Source organism: Rhamphochromis sp. 'chilingali', assembly GCF_963969265.1.
Source record: "Rhamphochromis sp. 'chilingali' genome assembly, chromosome: 6".
Lineage (NCBI taxonomy): Eukaryota > Metazoa > Chordata > Actinopteri > Cichliformes > Cichlidae > Rhamphochromis > Rhamphochromis sp. 'chilingali'.
Window position 1 is genome coordinate 21,447,296 of NC_137933.1, and position 24,686 is coordinate 21,471,981.

Genomic DNA, 24,686 nt, shown 5'->3' on the forward strand with positions numbered 1-24,686 from the left:
AGAAAAGGGTCTTGTGCTATTTTTTTCCTTTCCTTTTCTTTTCTTTCTTTTTTTTTTTTTTTTTTTTTTGCATTATGCATTTTGCTGTCAAAATCCAGTAGATTTGCAACTCCTCAACAGGTCCAAAGAAGCCCTCATTTTTTCCACATAAAGCCAGTCTTTAGCTTAAGCTTTACACACAATTGAGAATACAGGGAAGGGGGAGAAACCAGGGCCTGTATTTTTAGCTTAGGGCTATAGTGATGTGGCTTCCATTTATAGCAGATATGCCTCATATGCCTGATGACGGGTGATTGCCCTGCTGACACCACAGAGCGAGAGTTTAAAGAGTGTACACTAGCTGCACAACACAATCTCCATTACATGCTAACAGAAAAAGGAGAAGCACAACCCATCATGCAGTATGCCCAGTGACACATTTTTATTAACACGGTGTTAAAAATAAGTAAATAAGATGTGTTAGTCAAATTTGGTCACATTTAGTCACATTTATGTATCTAGACTGACCAAAAGTTGTGTCGCTAATTGTCCCCAAAAAAACCCCAACCTTAAAATGTTCATAATTTTTCACATTATCATGTTCTTTATGCAAAAGATCCCCCCCCCCCCCCTTTTTAAAAAAAATGAGATTGCACACTTGTTTCCTTTAATGCCAGTTCACCTTGGCTACATGCACCTGACACCACTTGTTGGTAAAGAGGAGTGAAGAGGCACATTTTACTCACTATATTTGGTTTACTCCAAAGAAGTGCGTGTTTGTAATTTTCCTTTTAAATATGTTCACAGCTATTTAACTGGGAATCTTTAAATTATCTTTAAAGAGAACTAAAACAAAAACATCACCTATCTGCCATGCTGAAAAATCTTCCCGTGCCCCGAGTTCGTGGTGGCAAGCATGGATCTTCACTGCTATGGATGTCTGTGGTAATTAAGAGTAAGAGCAGGGTTTTAGTACATGGCGCTGTGGTACTTTACCTAGCCCCATGTTATATTTTTAGGTTAATAGGATTGAACATGTTTACACCAACTGGTATATTAAGAAGTGGTCAAAAAAGGTGGCTTAACTATCTTAAAGGGGATTACATAGGCATTCAAATAGGATATCAGTAGGTGACTAATTGGCTGAGACACTAACAGCAGAAACAGAACTTTTGGACAATGCTTGTGTTCAGTGTGAAATGCCTTAGTTGTCTGTAAAATGAAAAGGGGAGAATGGTTTACAGAAGTGGCCAAGATTTGACTGCACTTTACTGCAAAGAGTGTGTTGCAAGTGCAACGACCTTTGTCAGGTTCCAGCTATTGTTTGCAGACTGGTTACACACTCTACAGGCTGTGAAAGACACATCTGCTACCTTTAGCTCAGCAGAAAGCAGGCAGTCAGTCAGGGCTGTGTGTATGCATGTGTGTGTGTGTGGACGGGGTCCTCCGCGTCCCCGCCGAGCAGCTGAGCTACGTCCTTATCCTCTTATCAAATATTTGTCTGTCCTTCACTCTTTATTTGCCTCCTGTTTGCTTTGTTTATTGAAATTTATCTCAGACAGATTGATAACATTTCCCGAAAGTTTGCAACATATTTTCTGTGTTTGCAGCTTTAGAGAAAAGGCTTAACATAATACACGAACCCATATTTGTTTTATGTAGTTTTGACTGATTTCCTGACTGAGATCCAGAGGGTGATCATAAATGATTTTGGACAAAGGGCCTCTTTGTGTGAATGGGGGCCCAGTTGAAATGGAGGAGTAGTTTGAGATTACTAGATTATTTCCTACTAGCCCACTGAGTGAGGCGAGGCAAGCTGCAGCCCTGCACCGTGCTGTGCTGAGGCTGAGTATAATGAGTGTGGTGGCAGGGAACCACAACAGAGCCGGGGCACAGGCTGCCTGGGAACCAGAAGCCCATGGCCCACAGCCAAACAAACACACACACACACAAATCCTGCTGCACACTTGTGGCTTTTTAAGAAAGCAATTTAGTTAATGATTTCATTTTGGAACTCTGTCATGATGCATGTGTCTTCTGAGCAAGCCAGCAAAAGAATTAAGGAGAAGCTAATGCAGAGGAAAGAGTATTAGTAAACACAAGCTACCCCCCTTTACAACCGCAGAGAGAAATAACATACAACCAAGTGTAATGTGGCATTTTGCTGTGAACACAGCAAAAAAATCACATGGGTAATAGACTGTGGTAGGTGTAGTGCTCGTGGCTCCCGCATCGTTTTTGCATCGCTCTGGACAAATGCAAAGAAGAGCTGAAGCACAATGCGAGTGGTCAGACACATGGTTAGCAGCAGGCCCGTTTAAACATTTTGTGTTTCAGTCGGCATCTAATTCACTACAGCAAAATGTGCTGTATTTCCATGGAGTGGAAATACAGCACATTTTCCTGTTCAACCATGTCTGTCAGCTCTCTGATTTTATTAGGGCTGTGTTTCACATTCATTTACTCAGGTTTTCTCTGTGCCGCCCCATGAATGAAACCATTTTAGCATTGCTAAAACAGCAGCTTGTACATGTCTTCTGTGAACCAAATTTTTGGGCAATTACTCAGATCAGTGGCTGAGGTTTCTGCTTTTGCTCTTCAGATCTCATTTTTTCCTCCATCCTCTCTCCTTTTTTTCTGTATTAGCTGTCAATCACGTGTGGTAACTTTTAACCACCTCCAAACAGAGCTGGGTGCCAGCCATTCATTTAGCCCTTCACTTTTTCTTCACATCCAACCTGTCAGAATGACACACACTGTTGACCATGCTTTCTATTCAGCACTGGCAAATTAATTGGTTTCAGAGGTTTAAATCAGCAATCAATGTCAGTTTCCCAACATAATAAGCCTTAATCATAAATCTTTGAGGTGTGGCTTGCCTGACCCCTATTCATCATGGCTCAGCTAGATGGCCTCATCTGGGTGGAGCAAATGAACTACCCCTGTTTTGATTTTCCAATTGACATGTCACATGAAACATGGCTAGTCTCTGTCCTCCCTGGTTCTACCCCAGCCGTTTTTCTAACAGTCCTTTAAAAACACACACACACACACACACACACACACACACACACACACACACACACACACACACACACACACACACACACACACACACACACACACAAGGTCCCAAAGACAAAGAAGGAAGAGAAGCCCCTTTCCCTTGAGCAACAGTTCTCAATGAAATCCATTAATTTATTCAGAAAGAGAAAAAGAATTGAGGGAAAGAAAGAAAAAAGCCAAAGAAGTACAAGTAGGTCTAACTGCAGATAATAAGCTGTTTTCCTCCCATCCCCTTGAATATGAATAGGACGGCTTAATTCCTACAGTGTTAAAGGTAATTTCCTTACTTATCCCACCGAGGATCACAAATCCAGTTAAAAGCAAGATTATTTTTCTTTCTGTAGAAAACAAAAAACTAGCTCATTTTTCGATCAGGACTTGTAATGTACAGGTATATATTAGGGAAGTTAAAGGAACAAGAATAGAAACTGAGAATGTGGGGTACTGTGTGTTGACAATCCATATGCCAACCAACAGCAGTTGTAGCAAACCTGCTGCTGTTTCACTTTGGCACTTCACTTGCCAGTGATGTCCTCGTGATGGCGAGACCTGTTTCCTGCTGTGCAGCACCGCTTCCCCTCTAGTTTCATCAATCAGCCACAGTCACCAATTTTTTATTGGTTTTCCCGCTCCACGTAAAATTGCTCCATTATTAGCTGATGTCCACATTGTGGTATGGATGCTTTTGCTCAAGACTTCCTTTGTTCTTTCAAACTTCTCCTCCCTTTTGAGATTTCCAGGCTCCCTTTAGACTTATTTTTCTTCTCTTTGGCGAGTTGGGATACATCCCTTTACTTCTGTTTGGCACACTGCACAAGCTCTTCCACTCACTATTTTGGCAGCTATGAGAGATGTTACACTGGTTTTGTTGAAGTGCATTCTCTAGTGCACAGAAGAAGTTATCTTTATAAATAACAAAATGGACATGGGCTGAATAGTGCTTTGTTTAATGTCTTACAAAAAGAGGCCCACTCTATATTTCATCTGTCACTATTGCTTTTCTTTCCTTAAACAATGCTCAATTGTTTTCCATTTAAAAAAAAAATCAGGTTCTATGAACAGAAGAATTCTGTATTATTATGTTCCTGCCAAATTCCAATCTCTGTTTTCCTTCTCCTGTTCACAAAGGGCTCATAACTTACTGCGAACTATTAGGCAAGCCACAAAGCTTCACTGTTGCTCAGCAAATAAGGCCGTGTTCCTTGAGTTGTTGTGAAGTTTGCTAAGTGTAGCAGCAGCACCAGAAGGCTCTTTGGAAAAATCCATCAAAGTAGGTCCAGAAAAACAAGAAATGTGATTAGTAAAAAAATAAAATAAATAAAGAGCATCTTCTGGAGTGTGTATTTCCCTAAACAGTTGATTCATATTATTCTCTGCACCGCTCCTCTAGTGGATATATTTTGCTATGGTGTGAGTCCAGAGAAAAGGCCAGTGGTGATGTTTTTTTTTTTGGATGGCCATCCTTCAATTGTGAGGGCATACGCATGAGTGAACTTGTGTGTATCCTGGGGAACTGAGAGGCTGTTATGCCATCCAGCTCTGAGATTGTGTCCTGGGATCAGGAAAAGGGCCAATGGCACAGAGGACCAAAAGAGGAAGAGAAGAAGGAGGTGGTAAAGGAGGGATTCAGTGCGTGAGTGCTCATCGACCCTTCCTGAGTAGACAGACAGGGACACTTGAGCACTCTTACACCTGCATCTGCCTTTGCCTAGCGTGGGGGGCAAGGACACCAACCACGCCGTCATAGCAGCTGCACAAGTGTTTAAAGTGAGATACAAGACAGTTCCTCTTGCGGCATATTATTGCAAATAATTTACCCTGCAAAGTAATTATCAATGCTCTGCTCAATATGTAAAGTGCGCACTTCAGGTGGCTTGCTTAATTTGCTCTGGGTGGCTATCATTTGAGCGTGGATTTTTAGCTGCGGTAACTGTGGCAGTTTCTAATAGAGAAGGCATTAGGAGAGAAAGTGAAGTGAGGATGAAGTGGCGCCGTAATTGAGTTGACTTTTTGCAGGGGAAGGTCAACAATAATGGAGGAACAATTTAAACAATTCATTTAGACAAGTCTCCAGTCTCTGTACAGTAGGTTACCTAGTCGGGAAAAATCTCTATTTTCCCAACCATTTGCTTTGCTATATTTTAACACTCTTACCTGTAATTGCTCAGATGCCTGAGATGTAAGACAAAGATGTGTCATTGATTCAAACTGACTTGTAAAAAGCAGCTGTCTTTTAGGGATTGACTTTTTAAAAAAATTAATAAATAAAAAATCCACAGGAATTGCACAATAACGTGTGTACGCACATTCTGTGTATGCAGGGGTTTGCCCGCATGTCGATATGCAAGGCAAGTGTGTGAAAAGCAAGCGCACTGTGCACGGTATACAGCCCGTATTATGAGTTGATTATGTATCCAGGAACCTGGCTGCTGCACAGCATGGCACAATCACAATGGAGGGTGATAATTTAATTGTGCTAAACGGTGGAATCCGTGTCAATGCTCCTCCAGCTGGGAGCTGTCAGGTAGTAATATCTCATTATGGCAGGTGAAGAACCCAGAGGAACCCTACCATGACACCTGTTAGAACAGGAGGAACCCCTGAAGGGAAATACACAGATGATTTTCTCTCTCTCTCACTGGCCCTCCGCGGCTCCCACGCACACGTTCACACACACTAAGCTTCCACACTATTATCTACTATCTACCCAACTTCATTTAAGATATTGTATCCCTATGTTTTGATTTATTATTAGCTGTACATAATGTGTAGTGCACAGTTAATAGAGCGCAATATACTAACAGTGTGCTAGAGGGAAATAGTCATAGGCCTTTTGTTAATTGCATTATTGGAATATTAGAAAGTGAGAAAACTATTTGAATGAGCACATGTTGGGCAAATGTACACACTGATAGACCACAAAGGAACTTCTTTATCTGTAATTGTTTGCTGTTCCATCCCGTTTAAGATATCCTTCGCTTTTTTAATCATTTCTTAGTTTTTCTCTCCTCGTTCCACTGAAAACACACGTAAGAAGAGTCTAATCTCCTCCTCATCTCTGGGACTCATGATCAAAACTTGAGGGTGCAAGACATCAGCAGTGAGACAGACGAGTGTCCGGGTGGGGTGATCGGGGGTGACGGCGTGGAGTTACTTAGGCCATTGTCTATAAAAGGTAAACAGTGTGACAGAGTAGAGACAGAGGGCGAAAGTCAGTCAGACCCTTTTATGATGAAAGAGGAAATGGGATATCTGAGGACACATGGCTCGCCAGTCACAAGACCACCAAGATGAGCAATGCACATCACTCCTCTAATACTTACCAATTATACAGAGGTTGTTTTGCACGATGATGAAACATTATCTTGGGGAACAATTCATGACTCAAAGCATTCCAGGTCATATGAGCCAGTGGCCGGAGAACTTAAGACCTAACCCTTCAAATGTGCGCAATATTGTCAGCTATATATAGACTGGGTATCTTTTCTATCTGACCCTCCCTCATCTCTGTCTTAAGTCGTCAAAGTGACTGGGGCTTTTGTCTTTAAGAAAGATGGCTGCGTATCTTACACTTGTTGTTATGATTTGGATTATCCCGCAGCCGGGTTAGGGTTAGGCTTTTCAAGTTCACCTCATTTTTATTGTTTTGTAAAAGCACATTTTGGTCATAATAAAGTGAAACAGGGCTGTTTTGCTCACGCACAAGAGGCAAAGGATGCATACAGTCTTATTTGAACTGAAAATATAATCAGATTCCACATGCTTTGGTGGTACCCTCATTCAGCTAAATTCTGCTCCCTCTTCTACACCTCATCAGATGTCTTTGTTGTTTCTGCGCTGATCTATTGCACGTGCACGCCTTTAGATCACAGCCCTCTGTGATCGCCTCTCCAAATATGAGGAATAAAATACTGTATGGTTGCCCTCAGATATTTTCAGAGAATTATTGCCACACTTCTCCCTTTCCCTTTTAATAATATGAGGTAGTATTGTATGGGGCTTGTCAGGGGTTGGGGGTGGGGCAGAAGGGTTTCTCTGCACTCTTTAGCTGCCTGAGCGCAGCCCTCCCAGCACTGCTAATAAATTATTAACTCCTGCTGACAAATACTGTTATGGAGCTGCAGATCTGTTGCATTCTTTAACAAGATTGCTGTAGACACATGTTACAGGAGGATGGAGTCTCCATTGCTCCCTCTTCTTCGTTTCTCTCTCTCTCTCTATCGCCTTCTCTCACTCACGCCTCAGCAGTTTGACTGATGGCTGGAGACCAAAGTAAAAGTGCCTGAGAGACTGAATATTTTAGTGGTAAAATAATACCACTTGATTTACTGTGTAATACAAAAGCAGTGCTTTGTTTCACTCTCACACTCCATTGAGGACGAGGTGCTTGTTGCGCTTCAGGCTCGAGCTTTTTGTGTGCATGAATAAAAAATATGTCAGAATATGCGTTCGGCCTACTCCCGCCCCACACACACACACAGATATGCGCACACACACACTTCATTTCCAATAGCCCAACTTCTACTCCCTCCACTTACCATTACATGCATGCACTGAACTTTGCTCTGACTTCTGATTGACAGTGAACAGTGCGCAATTTTAAGCTCATTTTCTCTTTGATATAATTGAAGGAAACAATTTAATAACTGATTAAAATGAAGAGCTGAGTCGCACTAAAAGACACAGCCAGCAGCATTTCGAGGCACAGCGGCTAAAAAGTCAGAAGAAGAGACAGAAAAAGAAGCACACAAGCAGTCAGGCACGGGACCACACTCCTGCATTACTGTCTACCTGTCTTGGTGGGTTTGTTTGTACAGCTGCTGAGACACAAGAGATCAACTTAGGCTACTATTGTTTAGGCCTCAATTCACTGCCCAGGTTGACTGTGACTGTGTGCAAGAGAGTGAGTGAGTGAGTAAATAAGCAGCAAAGAGGATGGTAACAACTCTGTCACTGCAAATTTTTAAATAGTAAGTAGAGAATTGTCTGATTTTCTTTGGCATAAATTCCCGCCGCACCTCTCAGATCTTCTGAAGTTGGTGTTTAGGGTTTGTTTTTTAAAGGTAAAAAGAAAACTTTGCGACACACTCTTTAATTTCTTTAACTATTGCGCCATATCTATTTTTATGTTATTGGTTCATTTCGTATTGTCTTCTATTCTGAACTTTTCACAATCTTAAAATTTTGCTTTCTAAAACTTGTACAGCATGTTTGGATCCAGTCTATAGTATTCAGCTGTGTGTGTGTGTGTGTGTGTGTGTGTGTTTACATGGACAATACATTTTATTTGACACGCTTCCTTGAGAAGGACCAGGAACCATTACAGTCAAGACCTTGTTAGCAAAATCCTTTTTTTAATATGAAAATACCTTTGCCTATCTCTTGGTCCCCGGCTCTCAGCAGAAAGTGCAAGGACACCATCGCACCACAGCCTGCCTCAACCTTGAGAGCTCCCACCCCCACATGTCAAGCTGAGGGTGAAACTAAAGTGCTGTCACACTGACCCCTGTGGATAGAGCAGGAGAACAGGGCAGATGTTGATCAGTGATGAAATGCAATGCAAGAAGTATCTTGAGCATTTTGTCGCATACAAACACATAGCTGTAACTTCCCACCCCCATTTAAATTTTTTTTTTAAAAATTCTTCCTTCTCCCATGCAAACGCAGACCAACTCACACGCCATGACTGTGAGCATTTACAGCTTGGTTTTAATGATCGATATCCCAGAGTTGAGAAGAATAAACAGAACAACAGCTATGGGAAAGGTAGATTAGCAGCTAAATATGCTCCAGCTTCTTCTCTCCACTTTAGATCAGTAGGAAGGCCCTATTATCCTCTTTTTAATTTAAAACCAAACACATAATTAGATTTTCTGGCAGTGTTTAATTTCATTCTTTGTAGCGCACAGCATGAGTGCAGGCTCATTAATTGTGAGAAAACGCGGAATTGGTTGTATAAATTTTACACCGAAAAGAGTTGGGCTGTTTAAAAAAAGAAAAAAAAAGAGAGAAATTAGAATTAACATGAGTTTCCTTTGCACCTGATATGTCAAGTACACTCTTCACTGTAATATTCATGAAAGCATGTGACAGATTTGTGAATTTAGTCCTCCTGCGAGCTTTGGTTTTTAAGCCGCTTAAGTAGGATTTGATGGCCTGGGGGAACGCTGTCAATAAATGTTAATAATTTCCTCATTTGATGCACGGAAACAAAAGGAGACAAGGATGGCTTTTGTTCGTATCTGACTGGTTCAGAATGAAAGAAAACCAAATGAGGGAAATTACTAAATTATTACGATGTTTGGAGGACAAAACCAAATATGTTTGAAAAATAGAGAACATCATTTAGGTAGCGTATGAATAAAAGACAAAGAAAAAAGAGGGGGGAAAGCAATCTCGTACCAGGAGTTAACTCATTTGTTAGGTTTTTCACTTTTTATCTGGATTTAGTCCCTCTCTGGTTGACCTGCTGGCTGAGTAACTGTTGTGGGGTTTGGACCAGAACTCAAATAGGGATGATTCCAGCCACAGATCAAGTCATCCATCTGCATTAAACAAAGGATTAGGGACCCCATGGCCTGCCCCCAACTCAGCAGCCCAGAACAGCAACAGGTGACAGCCAGGTTAATCATTCATCTCATGCACCATCATCCCCTCAGGTGCACTACCTGTAATCCCAGTGGCAGCTACGAACCCCCCCCCTCCAAACTTGATATTCATTCATGAAATTCTTCAACAACTATAAGTCATAATCTTTTTTTTTCCAACTATTTTGTTTCTTTGCTCCACAGCAGAGTCATGTCTTCCAAGCAAGCCACGTCTCCTTTTGCCTCTGTGGTTGATGGGGATGATGCCATGAGTCAGGAGCATTTGTCTTGGGAGAAAGAGGAGAGCGCAGAGGCCCATGGCACACCACAGCTGCCGCTGCACAGTCTGCTTCACGGAAAAGCCCCTGATGAAATGCAGCCGCTCAGCAGCGTACCATCAGAAAGCGATTGGGACAGCCTGGTGTCAGCCCAGCAGCGCATGGTGAGACATTCATACGCAGTTGCAAAACAAACCTCTAATAGAGCCCATGCTGGTTAACCAATAATGCCAAACATTTCAAAAGTCTCATACATTTTCACAAAGCATCTTTGTGCAGATGAAAAGAGTTTTAAATTCGCACAGATTTGAGCTGGTTTTTCACCTGCCACTGGGGACAGCAAATGTTTCACACAGAGCATCACACAGTATAAAAAGCAAAATGACAGCAATAACAAAGATTTCAAGTACAAAATTAAAAAAAAAAGTAAAATATGACAGCAAGCCATTTAGCAGGACAAATACCAATGTAGTCTGCTAAAGTTATACCGAACTGGTCGATCTCTAAACCTTTTTTATTATTCTGTAGTGACTCTGTGATACTTATGGAGTGAATGAAAAACAGTGTGAGCTACTGTGGGGCGTAGAAGACGAAGCTCTGTTTAAATAAAGCATAGTAATACAGGACAATTTCAAACCTATTAGTATGCACTTATGTCTTACTGTCCTCCCGGGGGTATTCACGATCCAAGCGGAGCAGCCACTCATTGTTCCTGGCTTGTATAAAGAAGCTTAGCTGATATTCTATCACCAGCTCCAGCCCCGTGGTTCTGTAATGCTCTGAATCCTCAGGGATTCTGGAGCCTTTCAGACAGGCAACTGTGCCAAACATTAAACCATGAACTATTATTAGGTTAAAGAGGGGATCTCTAACTCTTCTCTGAGCAATGTGAACGGCACATAAAATTACTTAATAGCAGATGGAGAGGAATGTAGCTTTATCTGCTTTCTTTGGTGTGCTTTGGATTTACGTTACTGCAAAAAAAAAAAAATTGTGTGCTCAGTGCGTGTGTTGTTTCTCTTGTTTTGTGTAAGCTACATCTGCGGCAAGACCCCCAGATGCTGCGCATTTTAAGTGGAGCGCCGCTTTGATATGAGCAGAATGAGGAAGAGCATAGGCACTTGTGGGCTATAGACACAGGAGGCAGGTGGTTGTCTGTGACAGACGGGCCTGCGGTAAAGAGACCCAGAGGGCTTCTGAAGTAGCTCTGCAGTTTGCCACTGAGACCCTCAACACCTTAGAACACACACACACACACACACACACACACACACACACACACACACACACACACACACACACACACACACACACACACACACACACACAGGATTTCTCAGGTTCTTGTCATCTGTAGCACATTACAGTGTGTCAGCAACAGGATTTTAGTGAATTTTATGATGTACAGCTAAAAAAAAAAGCATATAGAAACACTTCACAAACATACATAACTAATATATAAAATAAATAAACTATGTGTCACACAAACTTAAATAAAATGTCAGAGACAAAACATTGAGTTATGTAACCTCTTAAGGATAAAAAAACTTAAATACAAGAAAGTTATTTTTTTTTAAAGAAGAAATATGACGGCATCAATCACCATGTTTTCTTAAAGAAAGTATAAGACTGATCTTTCACTGATGTAAACAAGGCCAGCAGCCATTGAAGTAACAAAAAGAAAGAGTCTGCAGGTCTGAAAACTTTCGATATGACTTTGATTCAAGCACAACACATCATGAATAGTTAGATAGTAGCTATTTTAAATGTTAAAGGTAGTGCTGTCAAGAGATTAAAAAAAAATAGAGATTAATTAATTATGATTTTTAATTAATTGATCTAATTAATCTCTTTTTTAATCTCACCTAAAAATAGCTGAGGAAAGCCCTCAACTTATTGTGGCAGACCAAAAGACTGATATAACAAAGAAAGTGACTTTATAAAGTCATTTATTGTTTAACAAACGTTAAACAGATGCAACCATTTACATACTGTTGTATTCTTTTGTAAAATAAGTGGAAAAATAAATACAAATAAAATCAAATAAATTAAGTGCTGCAAGTTAGCACATCAGAGTTGCTCTTTTCTGAGCAATACAGCACTGAAATTCCTCTGCTTCAGATAATGAAAAATAAAACTGACATTGCAGTGCTGCAAGTTAGCACATCAAAGTATTCTTCCATCACAAAAAAGTGCTGAACATCAAGCAATCTATTCTAGTAGGCTACAAATGACACAGCAGCTATGCTGACCACATGTGTCTCATTTCTTCTTCCTCAGCCAGTCGCTAAGACACACCAGCCTGGTAACATTTTCTGGAAGCAAGGCTGCCCTTTTCTTTTGCACTATGTGGCCTGCAAGGCTAAAGAGTCTCTCACAGGGTACAGAGGTAGCTGGGGAGGCCAGGTACTTTTGTGCTAGGACTGACAGCTTTTCATAGACTCCTGAGTGAGCATACCACCACTGCAGGGGACAGTCATCAATACTGATGCTGGGTTCTGCTCTGTAGCGCTGCAGCTCTCCAGACTCAATTCCATCTTCTGAGTCAGAGTCAGACCCCAGAAGGAGTTCGCTCCTCCTCTTCTTCTGAGCTGGTCCATCATCCTCTGTGGAGGGCTGGAGACTATCTGCTCTTCTGGGCTCTGCTGCCTGGAGCATATTCTCCAGAATGGTCCACACCTGAATGAATGAATGAATGAATGAATGAATGAATGAATGTGATTAAAACTAAGTGCTTTTTATTTTATTTTATTTAATCTTGTAAAGAACTTTGTGTTCCATATAATAAATAAAAGTTTGATTTGATAATGAATTGGACTCATTAGTCCAGCTTAACCTTATTGTCCTACCTGTTCCCTCTTTTCTCTTGGAAGACATTTCAAATCCTTAAACCGTGGATCCAATGCTGTGGCCACCTCGAACCATATCTCGTTGCCATTAGCTCGTCGTGCTGCCAGATCCTTCTGGAAGGCATTCTTGAACTTCACCACGTAGGCAGGATCATCATCAGTAATGTCCATGACACGGTACAGATGGCGAAAAGCAGGCAGCACTACAGAGCAAGAGACGTAGGCCTCACCACCCAGCAGCTCTGTCACATACCTGCAGAGGTGGAGAGGTTTGCTAAATAAACCTAGCTGGATTCATTTAAATCAAAGTGTAACTGATTTCCAATTTAATTGTCCTTAAAAGTTCCTTGTTATGTTCATTAATTTTGATTTTACACATGTAACAGTAGTTTATATAATTAAAATGGGAAGGTGTTTATTTGAACTTACTTGCATGGTTCAAGCAGGAGCTCCAGCCTCTGCAGTTTCGCCCACTCAGCTTCGGTTGGCAAGACCAACCTGTGGTTCTGTTGGTCCAACGTAGCCTGGACAGCCTCTCGGTTACATAGGAGGCGTGAGACCATTGCGAGAGTCGAGTTCCACCTGGTGGGTACATCCTGTATAAGTTGATCGCTCTTCTTTCCGAGTGCTACTTGTTGTTGGTTAAGTTCTGTGGTACTCGCAGGGCTTTGTTTAAAATGACCAACAATCTTGCGGCACTTTGCCAGTACACCGACAAAACCACTGCTATCGAGACATACCGTGATGGTCCTCTGGAGAATGTGAGCATTGCAGGCGATGTGCTCATATGGAAGTGCTCTCATAGCAGCCAGCATGTTTGCTGCGCTGTCTGTGCCAATGGTGGATATCTTGTTTTCAATACCCCAGTCATTTGCTACCTTGAGGAACTGTTCGGCGCATTTATCAGCAAAGTGCCTGGTTTCTGTTCTCATGACGGTCAGTGCAAATGAGTTGAGGTTCCACTCACTATCAATAAAGTGTCCAGTCACCCCAAAATAGCTGTGGTTGCCAGCTGAGGTCCAGTGATCTCCGGTTATAGCAACACAGTTGGGAGAATCCTCCGCCAAAATCTCAAGTTTGTTTTTCTTTTCGCCGTCGTACATTTTGCTGATTTTGGTCGTTACTGTAGTCCTGCACGGCGGCTTGTATGACGGGTCATTGGACGCAATTTGCAACACCTCTGTCAATCCTTCGTCCTCTACTATATTTATCGGCCTACAGTTCATCGCTATCCACTTGGCAATAACATTAGTCAGCCTGTCGGTCGCAGACTTGCTTATACGAGGGGTATTCTCTAGTTTTGTTTGGCGAAAAGCTTTGCTCTGGCTTGCTATATTGCTAACGTCTTCACTGCTAGCTGTTGCTGCACTCGCGGCTGGGTGCTTTGCGTTGAGGTGATAGGCCAAACTTGAGCTGCTTCGGTGGTAAGCAAACTCCTTCTTACACTCTAGGCAGACCACTTTACCTTTGTCAATGGTGCCGTCGGGGCGTTTATGAAATACAAATTTCCCGTTCATTGGGCCAACAACTCTCAGATGCGCCTCCATATCCACACTGTAAGCTAATCACCACTTCTCACCTTGACCTCACGACGTGACTCCACCCCCAACAAGTCAAGCACAAGGAGCCCAGCACATAAAAACGGATTTTATAACATAGCAACTCTCATACAAAATCAATGACGTCAAGAGATTAAAAATTAGATTAACGAGATTAAAAAACATAACGCGCTAAATAGCATTGTAATTAATTAATCGCAATTAACGCGATAATTTGACACCCCTAGTTAAAGGTTGAGTGTTTTATTACTTCTATATTATTCCCTCCTCTTGCCTTGATTTTGTCACAGTCCTAATTGGTATAATGTACAGTTAGGAGTGGATGTTTTTTATGCCCATGCCGTCTTCTACGCTTGGAAGGTATTTCAACTGAATAATAGGTTGAATAGTAAGTGGGAGTAAGAACTAAAAAGGAGAGTAAAAGGGAAAAAACAAGAAAAAAGGGTCAAATGCAAGAAGGTGGATGAAGAAAAGAAAAGGACATAAGGTGGAAGGAATTAGAGTGTTGCCTTTGCTGATTACCTGACTCTATTGCTGTGCCATGGCTCTGTGTGGGCTGTGCCCTGAACCCACGCCAGCTGATTAACCCAGCACTGCTCCACTCCCCTCAAGCACTCTCAACTGTCTCTGCCATGCTGCATAATGATCCAGCGCTGGGCTGGGAGGTGCAGAGTAGGCCGGTCAGTCGTGCCACCCTGGCACTTGGTACCAGACCACCCTACACTCCACTGAAACTCTGCCTCGAGCTCAACATGCCACACAGGGATGAGAACTCGGCACTGTCAACACTCCTGCCTGGTTTACTGCATTCCCGACTTTTTATTTGGGATTGTCAGCGACTCCAGACATGGTTGCATCATTTAACCATGCTGTAATACACTCTTATCACACTGGTGCTGATTAAAGCTCCCTGTTTTTTTGTTTTTTGTATGACAGGCTTGCAGTCTATTTTGGATTCAGATCTTCTCTGTGCAGGCGAAAGTTTAAATCAGTAACTGTTCCCCTGTTAAAGGCTGCAACTCCTGGCTGCTTAGCTACCTTCTGCTTTCTCAGACTGCACAAACCATAATTAACACCACCTTCTGTCAGACGCAATCCTCAGCCATCGTCTGTGCGCTGCCTATACACTCCCATGTGCAGAGTATTCTCTTTTACTCTCTCTGTCTCTTCCCCTGAAGCCCTCCCCCATTCTTCTCCCCCATGCCTTTATGTCTCCGTTTGTGCACCGGGAACACTCAGCCAGTCAGCCAGAGACAGGACCCTTAGTTAAATACTAAACCATACACAGGTGGGACGAAAAAACAACAACAGCTTGAGACAGGACACAGATTTACGACGGCTCGAGGCACTCAGCTGAGAATAGTTCTCCACTAGAAAATGAACAAATTACACAGCAGTCACCCTAACACAAATGCACACTCAACAGCAATTTGAGAGATTACAGCTGGGCGGTTTCTCTGTGTAGTCTCCGCAGATGAAAAGTAAAGCCTGAGCACATTATGGATATACCCCCATGAAAGTGTACCTCATCATTTCATCTCAATTTTTCACTTGTCATATTTCATTTATCAGAGCAGCTATCACTGTTGAGACTGCAGAAGCTGCCGTGTTGAAAAGCCAGAGAAGAGCCATTTAATATGGCCAAAGCGCCCATGAGCTGCAAAAACCTAGCAATCACTGCATTTGAATGAAAAACTGTCAAAACACTGAATAGAGCCACTGACAGAACACAGAATCCCGCTCATCACTTAATACAAATCCCATCCCTTGTTGCCTCCCCTCCCGACTTCTGTTTGTCTTACAGGAATCTGACAGCAATAAAGTATGCTCCCTGTACTCTTTCCGGAACAATTCCACTTCCCCACACAAGCCTGAGGAGGGGGCCCGGGAGCGAAGTGACCTGCTGAGCGGATCAGCGTTTGGAACTCCAGAGCGCCGCAAAGGAAGCCTGGCAGACGTAGTGGACACTCTGAAGCAGAAGAAGCTAGAGGAGATGACAAAGACAGAGCAAGACGGTATGACTCCTCATGTGTGTGTGTGTGTGTCCGTGCAAGTGTGTGTGTGTGTGTATGTATGGGCACAGGAATACTTTACCTTCTTCCCCCTTAAGCGTCCTCGATCTTTCCACATTTTCCTGTTTCTTTAATAGTTTTTCACGCTTGCTGACTGTCTGCCTCTTTTCTCCTGTATCTCTCTCTGTCTCAAACACTCATGCGGGCACACTCAAAGCTGGGAATACTGACGTTACAGTATTTCCAGTTTGTTCTGAACTTCTTCCAACATGACAAAGACTGTGTGGCAGTGCACCTCAGCATAAGTGTGGTCTTCGTCCACGCCAAGGAAAACTCTTTGACTATAAAACTTATAGTGCTGACCTGATGCCAGGAACATTACCTCCTTTTTATTTTGCTACACAAGAACACTTCTCACCATGCACAGTTATTCATCAAAGGTTGCTAACCACAAACAACCCAAGCCCTTCTCAAGGATTTTACCTGTTTCGTGTGCATAATTAATTCATCTTATTCAGCGCACCGTGAACAGCTGAAAGATTTTTTTGTTGTTGCTGTTGTTGTTTTGTTTCCTAAAAGTAGAGATAGAGGGGGGAAAAAAAGAAATCCCTTTCTGCGATAAGACTGTTGGGTCTCTATCATATCTGCTACCATTTCACCCTGCTTGGCTCTCCCTCCTACAGCCTGCAGTCTATCAAGAGTATGGCGGAAAAACAAATATTTGAAAGAGCTGCTGAAACACATCCCCCTTCTTAATTAGGGCTGTAGTAATATAACTACATCCAATCAAATGTTAAACCCCCTTGGGAATGCATGTGTCTCATTTAGTGTCTGGGGAGCTCTTAGCTTAAGCACTTCATCAGACGAATAAATTAGACCTCTGTTAGCCTAAAAATAATTTGCCACTTCTTTTTTAAGTGTTCGTTCGGCGATCTTTGTATCAGAGCGTCACAGGCCTCTCATCACTTAATCGTTTAGCCACATCCTGATATGAGACTGATTATTTGTGTTGTCATTAGATATTAGAAGTCGGTCCATATTTCACTGAATACAAAAAATCTATATTACAAATTAGACCTGGGTAGGTTTATTAGTTTAATAATTGTTTTTTATTATGATTTAATGGCCACTCGTATTGGCAATTTACCAACACACTGAAAAAAAAGAAGCTCTTAATAAATATCTCAGTTCAGACAGTAAATATACTGTGTTGTCTCGCCCATGTTTTTGGGCCATTTTTACTAAATGCTCTAATGCAGACATAATTTTAGGGATATCCGGTATCCTTGCTGCTACTGATCTACAGATATGGCGAGACATAAAGGAGTTCCCCGAGCAGGACAGCTTCTGGTTAGGACAAAGTTGGTATTGCTATTACTGCTGAGTTTTACCCTAAGGTATAAAAAAATTCATATGTCCTGCTTCTCGTGGAGTTGATTTTCAGGGCAAGACCGTCAGTGCTCTTGGTAGCGACAGCGGGCATTATGGTAATGAGCCCCAGCTGGTGAAGGCTGGTTGTTGCAGTAATTTAAATGGTCAAGTGCAGCTTGTAATCCAGTGCCTTATGTTGGCGCAGGGAGGAGAGGGTGCTTTAGAGTACCATACAGCTGTTTTAATCTCCTGTTAATAATAGTGACTTGGTCCGCCTCATGTGTTGTGTATCCTCACCACCAAAATAAACTCCCTTGTTGGTAGAAATTAGTTTCTGAGCTGGAGACACGCAGAATACAAGAGTTTCGGTGTGCTGTCCCCAAGCTGCAAGAATTGTGGGAGACTTTTTTCCTGGAGAGCACTTGAGGAAGCCTCAGTGGTGATGATATGTGATTACTGTAAAATGGGGGAGAGGGACTCTGAGAAACTGCCCAAGGAAAATCTCAGAGAAACCTTTGAGAGATCTTAATCGTATGTCTTTGTTTCTGGTCAGAGACACAGTTGGAAATGAAAAGGGCAGGATTAATGTAGTAGAGAACATGCAAGAATGCCATTTGTTGTCTTAATGATGTTACTAATATACTACAAGCAACAGATGAGCTAAATATGTAGCTTATCTACACATGACAACTGTTGTGTCTAATTCTGCTGCTTTGATGTCTGCCTGGCCGGGGTCACTGAGGTCCTCAGAGACTCCTCACCATCTGGTACCATTCTTCTCTGGCCTTCCTTGTCTAGTCAAGATGGCTCATTGTCGTGATGGACTGAAGATAACTCTAGTAACATCAATTGTAGAGGGACAGCAAATGATCTGCGATACACTTCTCACACTACATTGCTCATAGATGGAAAATAAAACCTATATTTTCTAAAACTTTGCTCTGAAAAGCTTCTTTGCCATTTATTGTTGACAGTCTTCAATAGCTGTTTCTGGTTTCCTGGCTATTGGGTTTTTAAGAGGTATTTTTTCTGTACTGCAAGAACCACAAATGACAGCTGGCTGTTAGCGGCAGCTTTCTCAAAGCCTTAACAAAACCTAAAAATACAGTACATGAATTATTGGGGTAGAAATGAAGGTATACAGACAGCCCCTAAAATAACAGATGGTAATTTTTTGACTTCATCCACTCTATGCATGAAAATAATTTCTTTGTTTTCAAACATACAAATAATAAAAAAAAGAGTCACTGTTCAGTATTAGCTATTATTCCTTCATCCCTTCATCTCTGTATATTTGTACCCTTTCACCCTCTCTATCCTTCCACCTTTACTCTCCATTTCTGGTCCTTAAAGTGCTTTAAGTGCTTGTGACTGTGCTAATGAATGAAAATGTCCTCCCAGCAGCGAGCACTGCATTTAGCTGAATAGTCACCTTTGCTGTAAAAGCTCTATCAGGCCCAGTTGCCAGCAGGGCTAACGATTGTGCCCCATGTTTATTTACTAGGTATTGTAAATGCATTATTTATGGATAAGTCTCCAGACAGCACTTGTCAAGAGTTAAAAATGTCAGTATAAAGTATTAGGGTAAAAAGAAAAATAGCCTTGATTATAAAAACCCAAGGTGACCTTGATTTGATTCACATGCAATTAGAGCAGTTTTATATAATGCACTAAAGTATGAATCAATACTGCGCAAGTCAACACAGAAACTCTTGTGTGTACAGTCTTTATGACCGTCCCCAAGACAAGGACGGGTAATTGGGTTTCAGCATCCCGTTTTACCTTTTAGGGATTTTCCAGGCTCACTATCTACTTGTTGAAACCTTGCCAGTCCATCCAAGACTAATATTAAAACACAAGCAGCTTATTTCCATGTATTAGGGCAGTTAAGAAATATTGTTTTTTATTATATTTTATTTTAAATGAAAGCTGAAAGAAAAATCAATATTCTATATATTTTATTTAAAAAAAAAAAACAACCTTTGAGCTTTACTCTGTTTTTACCACTGCTGACTACAAAAGCCATAGTGTTCAGCATCACAATACGCTCGGCTCGGTTCTTAGACTTCTATTCAGTAAACCGTACTGGGAAAAAGGGGTGACCTGAGAATATTTGATAGTGGATAGTTTCACATGTAATCTGCAGCTTTTATCTAAAACATAACAATAACACAAGTGTCAAGACACTGAGATGGACAGATATTCTAAGACTGCAGCCTTTGAAGAACAGTAAGAGTGGATACACTAGGTGCACTAGCAGAACAGCCAACACCTGGAGTCCTTTGACAAAGTCATGGCTAATTAGTTCAGCAAAGGGAAGCCGTACCACCAGCCAAACTGCAACTGCTTTTTATCCTGAGGTGAAAGGAATTAAATATCCTTCTACTAAGAAAAGAGTTCCCCCTACCGAACCTTTGCCGGTGACATAGAGCAGCACAGTGGGGAGTGCCGCTGGAAGGATTGTGTTTGGTCATATGTGCAAACGGTGTGTGGCTCAGTGCCACTACATAGACGTGTCTTCCTCACCTTCTGCCTTTATCACCTCTTCTCTATTTGTAAGTGTAATCCCCCTGGCGAGATTGTGTATTATCACTGTATAATGACTGTGCAGTAGGTTGAGTGTGGGGGGAGCGATCAGCATTGTGTGAGTAGCCCCAGGTCATTATCCTCTATTACAACACGGCGTGTAATGAGATTCAGGGATGGGTGAAAGCTTTGGAAGAGAATAGGATCAGCTCTAAGCCTGTGGTCTGATTAGCACTGATGAACTCTTGACTCTGTTGTAACACTTTCCCCTGTCAGTGTCACAACCTCTTCTGACTCTACATGGAGACTCAACAGCAATTGGCTGCAGATGCTTGACAGCATTAACAGACATTTTTTGATTCCCATTTTCTTTAGATGCAGCATTAAAAGAATTTTTAAAGGTTTTCCTTCTTTCGTGTATATCTATAACCTGTAATATACATTATACCGGCAAAAATACACCTCCCCCAAAAAAACAGACTGCTGCACTTTCTCCCCTCCTCTTTTAGTTCCCGCCCTTCTCCCCTCTCGTCTCATCCCAGCTGCCATGTCATCTGGTTCTGCTTTATCCCACCTAATTAATAGGAATCTTTGTTATAATGATCTGAGCATGAGCCTCTGACTCTATGCATATGCAATGAGGGCTGGAAACCCAGTTGCCTTGGTTGCAGATTTTGAGGCATTCTTCACACATAGCTCAACGCTGCCTTTCGTTGCAGCATCAGCTGGACAATATAAAGCTGGGACCCTCTTGGCGTTAGCATACACAGGTTAAGTAACGATTAGCCAAGAATCTGCATCTCCTCTGTATGCCTTATTTCCACCTTCTGCAAAGTTTTTTTTTCACTGTTGTTAAAATAGTTTAACAAATTCTTTTAAGTTGTCTGTTTGATCAAAGGGTCATTACTTGATAGTTGTGTTTATGCTTACATCCAGTACTGTATGTCAGGGGGAGTGCTTCCTGTATATATGTGCGTGTGTGTGTGTGTGTGTGTGTGAAAGTGTGTGTGTGTGTCTGCACTCTGTTGGCCTGTGGTGTGGTGCACCAGCTCAGCGGAGCAGTGCTCTGGTCTGTCACTTTTGTTTGAATAGGTAATGTAGCTCTGTTCAGGCTGAGGAGACATGAGCTGGAATCGCTTGTTAGGACACATGATCAAAAGTGGCTCTCTGCTCTCTGCCAATCAACCCTCTTGTCACCCCGTGAAGCAGACGTTAAATAGATTTTTCGGCTGTTTGCCGCGAGCAGCCTGCCAGCCTGACATGTGAACTTTCACAGAAAAGGGTTACCCTGCCCTTCACTCCTCCCTATTCTTACTTTGCCATCTTCTTCCTTCTTCTCTGGTTTCTGTATTTCCTCCCATCCCATCTCCCCACCCCCCATTTTACTCCTCCGTTCTGTCTTTTTTCAGTGTTTTTTTTCCCCTTCTGTCACCCCTATCTGTCCAGAGCACCTCATTCCCTCCTCCTTCTGTAAATTTTGTCTTCAATCCTTTTTTACCCTCCAGTGACAAAGTTGTTCCTCTGCCAGGTTGAGATCAGAGCCCACTGCTAAATGGAGTGGCTTCATGATGGGAATAGGCAGCTCAGAGAGCCTGGTCCACTCCTGAATTATGTATTTACTATCTGTTCCAAAACAGAGCCTTCACATAACACAGGCATATCCCCATAGGGCAACGGAGGCCTGTGCAGGTTTCACTTTACACAAGCTAAGATATAGATTTTGTTGCCCCTTTTAAAACGGGAACCCTTTCTGCTGTCTTGGTCATTCAGATGACAAAACAAGCAGCTGCTTCTTCAATGTGCCATTCTTCGCATTCAAGATCACCTTCCCCAGTTCTCATATTCCGATTAGTCAACAGTAGCAACTGCTGTGAAGCATTCCAGGGGCCATCTTCCCGGGTTTCAGCTGTTGAGCATGTCCCCCTGCACCCATGCAGCACAAAACACCCATTGTGATCCTGGCTTACTGGCTGCACAGGAACCCCTTGATAGGAGGAAACGGGTGTCTCTGAGAGACAAATCGCAGCCAGGGTTGCACAGAGGCTTGCTTGTCCTTATATGCTCATACACCCACACGCTGGCTGTAGGTATGCCTCGTCAATTGCATTTTTAACAAACAGTCTAGAAATGCAATCAGTGACATCACAGCTTCTGCGGTAAAGGTCTGGAAGAATTTGAACAAACGCTTCTTGTTAGATTTATCAGTGTGCTGTGTATGAGTGACGTGGTGATAAAATCAGCTGTAGTTTGTGATGGCCTGAATGTTTTATGCGCCGCAAATGTTTTTGTAATAAAGCAGGGATGCTGATACGTAAGAGGACAGGAGTGATTAAAGGTGCTAAATTTGTCCCGGGATCATGAAGCACACAAGCGGGAGATAAAGGCCAGTTTTGCAGGAAAAGGAACATGATAAGGGTCATATATGTGGCAAACTGGAGGAGGATGGGCTGCGGTAATCAGAAATGGAAAGGACAGGGGCTATTCCTCAGTGGGATGTGGGGCAGAGTGAGGGCGTGTGTACCTTGCAGTGTGTGCACATTTGCGTGCGTCTGCAATTGGGTTACACTGGGAAAACTGTGTGCCAGCTAAGTATCGCTGTCCTAGCTATGGTATTCAGCTCCCAAGCATTCTCCACACATAACTTGACAAAGAATCGGTGTCATCTGACCGAGGATCAAAATAGTGTGAGTGTAACTTACACCCTGGGCACCGACGGCCTCTGTTGCCTGCTAATGATTTCAGAGCACATTTCAGACTTGTTCTGTAAGTCAGAAATACGTCAGCCATCCAGCTAAGAGATCCGCCTTGACACAGCCAAACATGACAACTAGTGTATGTGCAACCTATTAACATATTTGCATTGTTTTCTCCCAGGAAAAAAGCAAACGTGAATTTATTAGATCAAACTTTGACGTGCTGCGTACTGAACAAAGAGATTATTTAATCAGCAGCGATGGAACAATCTTTTCCTCCCACACAATGCTGTTTTCTTTCTCCTTGCTCAATAATATTACACGCACAGGGAGATGTAACGAACATGTCAGAACAAATGAACGGAAATTGTTTTTTATTGCATTACAAAGGGTGTTAATGCACAGTCAGCTGACTAATGTCATCACTTTTTAAAAGTACTTTGCCAGCATGTTATAGTCCGTTTGGCTCCGTACCCCATATTAATAAAAGGGAAAAGATACATATTACTTCTATTGTTGCTGCACATTAAGACACTTAGCTCAATGTACCGAGGGGAAATGAATGGAGACTTTCTAGGAGCTGGAATACTTAACCTTTAGAAGCGCTATGGTAACTTCATGATTTCTCCAACTGGCGGTTTGACTGTACATTTTTTTAGTGTATTTTAATTGTTCATCAGTTGATCGGTGTTGATCAGTTGATCTAATTTTTAAAAAGACCTAGAACGTCAGACTTTTTTTTTTAAAGGAAAAAAGGGGATTTTTGTGGGGTGCAGGCATCTCTTTTTTTCTCAGAGAGCTTAAAACTTAATCTAAAAATAGTGACCTTTGGTCTTACAGTCCAGTAAGCTGTATCTGTACATCCTGAACTCTGGCATCTTCGTAAACAAAGTTGGTTATGTGATTAAATAAACAACTTTAATTGCTATTTGGGGATAAAAAACCTGAACTGAGAAGTGGAAATTAATAATTCCCTCACTGTGAGTTCAGATCGCCTCCAACAACCATATCCACCACCCGCTGCAGCCACCCATCCCCCCCAAACACATTGTTTGCTTAAAGTAAAATGAGCAAGACACACAAAATGACACATTCACAGTGTGTTGTATTATGTATAAAGTAGTATATTACCCAGAACACTTATATAGAGGTTGCTTCTTTTTGAATATCTTTGAAGTGTTTGAGGAGTACCGTGGTTGTTGTCCACTGTCTGTGCAGTGGCAGACACTTGGTTTCCCTGCAAACTGTAACGCATTCATATGAATCCCATTAGTCTCTTTTTGTCCTTGTATATTCAGACACCCATTAATTTACAAAATCAACACTGAACCGCCATGATCACAGTACTACACGTGGTCTTCACACATCTATTAATTTAACATAGATGAATAAATGTGAATGTTTTCGGGCATTGATTAGCAGGCAAGTTTATATCTGACAGTTAAATTGCATGGTACCCCCCCAAAAAACTCTCTCCAATGCAAGGTACCCAGTAATTTGATTTTTGTATGAAATTATTATAATTTATTACAGTGTGTGGACCGTAATGATTACCAACATCAAATGGAAATTATAATTTGAAATTTAGTCTACATATTTCTTCTTGTAATGTTCATGTTCCCAAGTGCTGATCCCTTAATCAGCATCGTCTTCGACTCCAAAAGTAAAGTCCACTTTTTCTTTCTAGTAAACCAAACACACTCACACTCAATCACAACTGATTTACTTTTTCCATTTTCCTCCTGTACTCCCTCGCTTTTGTGCCT

The 24,686-nt window shown here is 41.9% G+C and overlaps 2 protein-coding genes across 9 annotated transcripts in view; one reads left to right on the forward strand and one right to left on the reverse strand.

Moving 5' to 3' along the window:
• sox6 (SRY-box transcription factor 6) overlaps positions 1–24,686 on the forward strand; it is a 132,610-nt gene that overhangs the window by 35,778 nt on the left and 72,146 nt on the right. For 6 of the 8 annotated variants that reach the window (XR_013971872.1, XM_080884273.1, XM_080884275.1 and 3 more), the window contains 2 exons: positions 9,837–10,074; positions 16,123–16,333. Coding sequence is in view for 7 of the 8 variants with exons in the window: in XM_080884273.1 (XP_080740399.1) it covers positions 9,837–10,074; positions 16,123–16,333 (449 nt within the window). In the remaining variant the exon portion in view is untranslated. The remainder of the gene's footprint in view (positions 1–9,836; positions 10,075–16,122; positions 16,334–24,686) is intronic. The other 2 variants (XM_080884276.1, XM_080884277.1) reach the window with 1 other exon arrangement.
• LOC308398486 (E3 SUMO-protein ligase ZBED1-like) lies at positions 12,105–14,020 on the reverse strand. Its single transcript, XM_080885150.1, has 3 exons — positions 13,189–14,020; positions 12,760–13,012; positions 12,105–12,589 (listed from the first exon to the last, which is right to left on the reverse strand). Exons 1-3 carry the CDS (start codon positions 13,983–13,985, stop codon positions 12,173–12,175), a joined length of 1,467 nt encoding a protein of 488 aa, XP_080741276.1. The 5' UTR covers positions 13,986–14,020; the 3' UTR covers positions 12,105–12,172.